The sequence below is a fragment of the Salvia splendens genome, chromosome 22 (genome assembly GCF_004379255.2).
Source record: "Salvia splendens isolate huo1 chromosome 22, SspV2, whole genome shotgun sequence".
NCBI lineage: Eukaryota > Viridiplantae > Streptophyta > Magnoliopsida > Lamiales > Lamiaceae > Salvia > Salvia splendens.
Genome location: NC_056053.1, coordinates 18,591,387 through 18,597,605, shown reverse-complemented (window position 1 = coordinate 18,597,605; position 6,219 = coordinate 18,591,387). Strand labels below are relative to the sequence as shown.

Below are 6,219 nucleotides of genomic sequence, written 5' to 3'. Positions count from 1 at the left end.
TTCGGCCCATATATGAATCCACAACATAGACACCCCCCCCCCCCCTCTCTATGGCTGCTAATTAACAATAATTAATTCAATAAGATGTCTTAACAAGACTGGAATAAATATATCTAAAAACTCATTTCAATGTGATTAAATCAAACATGTTGAGGTCAATAAAGATTTTACTATGGAGAAAATTGTAGCATGGTGCTCTTCAATAACATTGAAGATCAATCAACAAATAATTTGACAGAGAGAAAGTATAGTAAGAGTTTTAATTTGCTAACCAACTAAGTTAATTAAATTAAATGTGTATATAAATCATAAATATATTAGAGATCATCCTATCCGTTACGGATTTACCTTCTATATCTGATAATTTTAGGTTTTATATATGGCTCACTAGGAAAAATAAGGTGTCAAGTTTAAATGATACTACATAAAAGAGCTTATGTAAAATATTGGTAATATAAAAAAATTAAGTTAAAATATATACTTTTAAAATTTAAATGATAAAAAAAATATAGTATAAGATTCGTTCTATTTTGAAACAAAATAAAGTTTAGTACTCTAATTTGATACAAGACCTATAGTTTAGTATCCAATTGAGAAATTAACACCTATTAGTTAGTTAATCACGCACTCCTTTGCCAATTATTTTCCTTAAATTAATTAGGCACTCCTTTACCAATTACTATTAGGACTCGTTCGGTGTGGCCGATTTCACCAGAAATGGCTTTATTTCGGCGCATTCGTGTTGTTCGGTGTGTCTTAATTACCAAAACAAATGGCAAAGCCCGCACTGTTGCAATCATAAATGCCAATTTTTAATTATCTGGAACCACATATTTTTTAAGTCGGCATCGGGGACGTCATCAACAGATGAGATGTGTCTTTCCCAAATTATCATTCTCATTTTTTAATACACCCCCCCTTCCTTCAGCAATCATTTTCCCACACAACAATTGAAGCTCCAGAAACCCTAGACAGCAGGAAGATGGCACAACATAGCTCTCAGTTCGCATCATCCAAAATCCAGACTTTGCCGGCGGATTGGCGTCTTCTACTCCAAACTCTCGAAGCTTGCTCCAAGTCGGAGCTCCACTTGGCCATGAGCTCTTCCCCGCCCCTTCCCTCCCCCGCCGCCGCAGATCCCCATTTCAATGATCCCCTTTATGGAACCAGCAACGGCCATAACCACCACAATCTTCAAATGCATTCCTCACTAATTTCATCCCCAAATCCAACTCCAATCGGTGGAGAAATTCACATAAATTCCAACAAAAGCATACACACTTATGCTAGAGCTGAATTCCTACCTTCAATCCTCGTCAAAGTCAAGGTTCGCAGAAATTGTCACAAAATTGTTGTTTCTTGTAAAGAACCAGATTTTGTGTAAGAAATTCATCCAATCAAGATGCAGAAGCCCAAATTTCTCAAGAAAAAGGAGCTCGCGATAATGACGGCGGTGGCCCCTCAACTAGCTTCTTGTCTTTTCTTTGTCCCTTGCTTAAGCTCTTCTCTGTAAGTAACTATGATTCAATTGATCAATTCATGGAAAAAGGGAAAACGGGAGAAGAAGATGAAACTGTATCTGTTCAGAGAATTTGGCTGAATTGATCAATTCATGAAAAAAGGGAGAAGATGATGAAATTGTATTTGGATTTTGCTAAACCATGGGGGTAGCGGGTGGAATTTTGAAAATAAAGTGAGGGCAATTTTGTCATCTGCACGGATTTCTCGTGTCAAGGGAAACCCATTTCGGTATCACCAAACATCAGCATTTGTATATGGCTAGGTGGGACCACCCACATTTATTTTTATCCGGTTTCATTTCCCACAAAACCAATTGTGTGTAACCGAACAAGCCCTTAAATTCATAACGGATGATAAATAAAGACTCAGCTCAAACAGTAGTTGATTAGGCATGCCCACATTATTAATTAGTACTATTATGTACTAACCTAATAGATATGTTAATATAGTAATTAATTAACAGTAATTAAATTTGGTGACTGAGTATAGAAAAGCCAGGATAATATATAAAATTCCGAGGCTTACTTGACTCCTTTTTTGGTCACGATTGTTTAATTAATTATTTCTTGTGCAACGATCCAAGATTAAACACAGTGAAATCAAGCAAGCATAACCTATGTAAAAACAAAAAAAAAGGTTAATTATTGCCATGATTTGTCATTTACATAATAATATAGTTATCGATCAAATCTTTAGCAGAGAAGATGAGCTTCTTGGAGGAACAAGAGCCTTAGCATATGCAAGTGGCAAAGCCAAAATCTTCTGTGGTTTGCCAACATAAGCCCTCCTTGTGAAATTGTTGTAGTCGTTGGCCTCTATCTCGTCTAGGATCTGTCGGTACAGAAGCAACGACGCCCACACCTGCACCACCAAGACAATAATGCTGCTTAAAAACACTATACTCTAACACGAGACGAGCTACATTAAGTCAGTCGAGCTGGGAAATACTCACCGGCCATCTACTCGCGGGGCTCAGCTCTTTCACACCATTCTCTGCATCATCGAAGAATTTCCTCGCCCTCTGGATTTGCTTCTTCATGAAAGCTCTCCATTTATCGGTTACTTTCCCAGCAAATATGTCGTCCTCTGTTAGCCCTGCCTGTGCCAACTCGTCCTGAGGCAGATAGATTCTTCCACGTCGCGCACTACACCAAAAACACTACATAAGAACCCAATCTTCTTGCTAAATTTTATCTATTTGAGAATGACAAGAAGCATGTATAGTGATTTAATAGGTGAAATATATACTTACTCTTCTCCAACATCCCTGAGAATATTGGTAAGCTGATTAGCAATCCCTAACGCCAAAGCGTTATTATAGACAGTCTCAGTCGCAGCCTGGGACTCGGGTGCAATGCCCATAATCGGCACACTCATCAATCCGACAGTACCAGCCACATAATAACAATAGAGATACAGCTCATCAAAGTTCTGGTATCTCGACTTCCACAGGTCCATTCTCATTCCCTCGATCATATCCCTGAACGGCTGCAGCCAAGGTTTACGCACATTAGCTCACACACACGACAGCAAACAGTAAAATGCTGTCAAAAAAGAGGTAGTATAGACAAACAAGTCCCTGGCAAAGTGATCAAACCTGGATGTCAACGGGAAACCTGGAAACGGTATCTGCAAGAGCAGCATCGAGCATATCAAAAGGGCGCCCTCTGAAAATATCTTCCAGCCTCGCCTCCCACCTATCTAAGGCCATTGGAGTTATGTGTGAGGCATTTGGCCCATCAACAAGCTCATCTGTTCTCCTACACCAGACTGCATAAAATACAAACCACAACGGCCAGGTGAGACAGGCTCGACCACTTCTGGTGCGCGCTATTTTCCTTCATTATATAGCAACAAGAAAATATATGCAAAACACTCCTTGAAACAACATAAAAATGGAATACAAATTTTAGATATTTTCTGAAGTTTTTTGACAAAGGTCAATCAAACTCACTACAACAGAAATAGCTTGCAAGCAACACCATTAATAAACTCTATATAGATGTGGTACCAATAATGAATAAATTTGGTTTACTTTTGATCATTCAAAGGGTGTAGCTAGTTGAAAGGGAAAGGCGAAAGCTGCAGTACAATTATCATAATTGATGAATAGAGAAGGCCAAATAAACCAATCAAAGCGACGAAACATTCAAGTCAAGCTATGTGCTTTACCGTATATTGCCCAGATAGCTCTCCGCCTCTCCGGGGTCATCAACAGTGTACCTATCAAAGAAGCAGGCAGATAACTAGTCAGGAGATTGATGTTACCTTAAGCTGAGAATATACAAAGTGGTCTAACCGAGGTAAAATGTCTTAGCATATTCAGCACAAACTTCTCGGCAACGCTCATAAGCTTCACTCAACAAGCCAAGAGATCCAGGAAGAAGGATATCCGGCTTCACATCCAAATCTTCGTCACTTTTGAGGCGCCTCTGAACCAAGGCTGCCTGCTTCAAAACCACATCATAGACCAGCTGCTCTGATGTTAAGGCGACTTCCCCTGCTGGAGTAGCTACCATACTTGATCTGAGAGAGAGTCTACCTCCATTCTCATAGCTTTGCCTTTTCTTCATACCCCTGCCATTGCTAATCACATTTTTGCACCAAGAACTGGCCTTAAACGAATCAAGAATCCGGTTTCCATCCCGAACTGGATCCACACCATTGAAAGCCTTAGAGGTGGGAAACACCACCCATGAAATACCAATAGACATGCCTCAACCACAGCTTTTGATGACAAATTTGTAGAATTCTATCTCCTTAACTAAATAAGATTGACCAGCCACCAATATCTGTCCAGCTTCAAAAGCCGATAAATCAGTTGGCTTCTGAAATGAACTCAAAATTCAGGTAGAGACACAGCAATCCAAAATCTGTTCCGCAAAAACAAAGAAGCCAATAACATTTACAGCAATTGGAAACAACAACATTAGCTCCATTAAAATCCCATTAAAGAAAAAAGGCATTCTCCCATTAACAACAGAAGCTACCAGAAGAAGAAACAGAAAAATACACCTCAGAAACAACTCAAAATAAAATAAGGTGAAAATGAGTATGTGTCAAGATTGTATAAGTAATGGGGTAGGAGCACTTTCTATATTTAGTCTACAGAGCAACAACTGACATATTTTATGCTGGCCATACACGTAAAATAGCTATCTTCATATCGCAAAGATTCAATTTTTAAACACGTAACACTAGATAAAACCAGATAAAATTGGAAAGGAAAGAGCAGTAAACACATTAAAAAAGTAACAATCAAGAATAGCGACCGCGAAATCATGAAAACATACCTTTCAAATAATGTTGCAAACGCGGTTTAGCTACTGGAAGAAGAGAAATTGTTGAGAACGCAGCAGCTGTATTACTCTCCAGGAGTTCATCACAGAGCACCAGTTTCTGATTCTTCTTGGTTTATAGAGAAATGCTGATTTGGGAGGTTGTGTATAAATTGATTCACTCGCATTCGTTGTGGGAATGGAGAGATTCATAGCTGTAAACTGCTGCCTTTTCCAGGTGGGTCCCACCTCTTTCAATGACTCAATTCGGTTGGTGCCTTACCTAGAAGCATGTTTGAAAATTGAACGAGCTGTCCCGAATTTTTACTATCTCTAGAAATATGATTTTTGTTTCTGCTCAAATAGAATTCATATGAAAAAAAATCAAAATAGGGATATTAGTTGAGCATAAATAATCATGAACATGAGTGATAATTTCCTATATTCCAGGGTTAGCAACGGTGTTTAGGATTGGGGAATTTTATATTAAATTCAAATCTCTTTTTCTTCTCTATCTTATTAGGCGATTATTTCATTAGTTTATTGGCCACCATTTGGGAGATAGTATGTTTTTGTGTTGTGAGATTGAAATTAAATATATTTAATGTACATAAAATAGAGGTAGACATGTCAATCGATATAATTAATTGAGGTAAGTACGTGTACTCAATCTATCAAGGAAACGTCTTATAAGAAGATCATGATTTTATCAAATAAAAGTAGTTTTATTATATGGAATAATTTTTTGGCGGAGATAAGTGTTAGTCAACCATGGAATTAAAATAATACTCCCTAACTTCAGATACTAAGGGGTCATTCTTTTTTTTTTTTTGTTAAAATTAATATGGGAAAATGGCTTTACTATTTTCTATTCTTCCCTTTCACTGCAATGATATTAGAGCATCTCCAATGGCGGCGAGCGGGCGGCTAGCCGATTTTCGGCGCTCACCGGTCAGCTCGCCGAACTATTGGAACCGGCGAGCGCCATTTCGGCGAAAAAATCGGCTAGCGCTGGCCGTTTCGAGAGCGCTCGCCGATGCGCTCGCTGGTTCGCTCGCCGCCATTGCAGGCTCAGGACCGGTGAGTGATGCACTATTTATTAGCACTAAAATACCTGCAAGTTTACAGGGTAGAACTAGTATAGCTAAAGGTCAGTACCAGGATATCGAACACAAGGAATATGATTGCAACTGTCTATCATATACTAAGTGTCATATACTATCTAGAGACACTGAGTATTTTTGGTTTTAGTTTTATAAACTAGACATAAATATAAACAAATATAAAAATAAAATAATACAAAGCAGGCTAAAGAAAGTAGAGTTTTAGGATCCAACTACTACGACCTAGTGATGATTAATCTCACAGAACATTTACCTTTATGTGTCTCCAGGATTATTAGGAAAGTCGCGATTTTTAG

General features: G+C 38.4%; 1 protein-coding gene across 3 annotated transcripts; it reads right to left on the bottom strand.

Moving 5' to 3' along the window:
• Positions 1-2,120: 2,120 nt before the first annotated feature.
• On the bottom strand, positions 2,121-5,097 carry LOC121786016 (phytoene synthase 2, chloroplastic-like). 3 transcript variants are annotated; one of them, XM_042184522.1, is made up of 7 exons: positions 4,815-5,097; positions 3,821-4,394; positions 3,694-3,744; positions 3,119-3,291; positions 2,774-3,009; positions 2,474-2,666; positions 2,121-2,382 (listed from the first exon to the last, which is right to left on the bottom strand). In XM_042184522.1, the coding sequence occupies exons 2-7, from the start codon at positions 4,233-4,235 to the stop codon at positions 2,206-2,208; spliced, it is 1,245 nt and encodes a 414-aa protein (XP_042040456.1). In that variant the 5' UTR covers positions 4,236-4,394; positions 4,815-5,097; the 3' UTR covers positions 2,121-2,205. The 3 variants fall into 3 exon arrangements, with proteins under 3 accessions (XP_042040456.1, XP_042040457.1, XP_042040458.1); XM_042184523.1 differs by having other exon boundaries at positions 3,821-4,321; XM_042184524.1 differs by having other exon boundaries at positions 3,821-4,313.
• Positions 5,098-6,219: the final 1,122 nt, after the last annotated feature.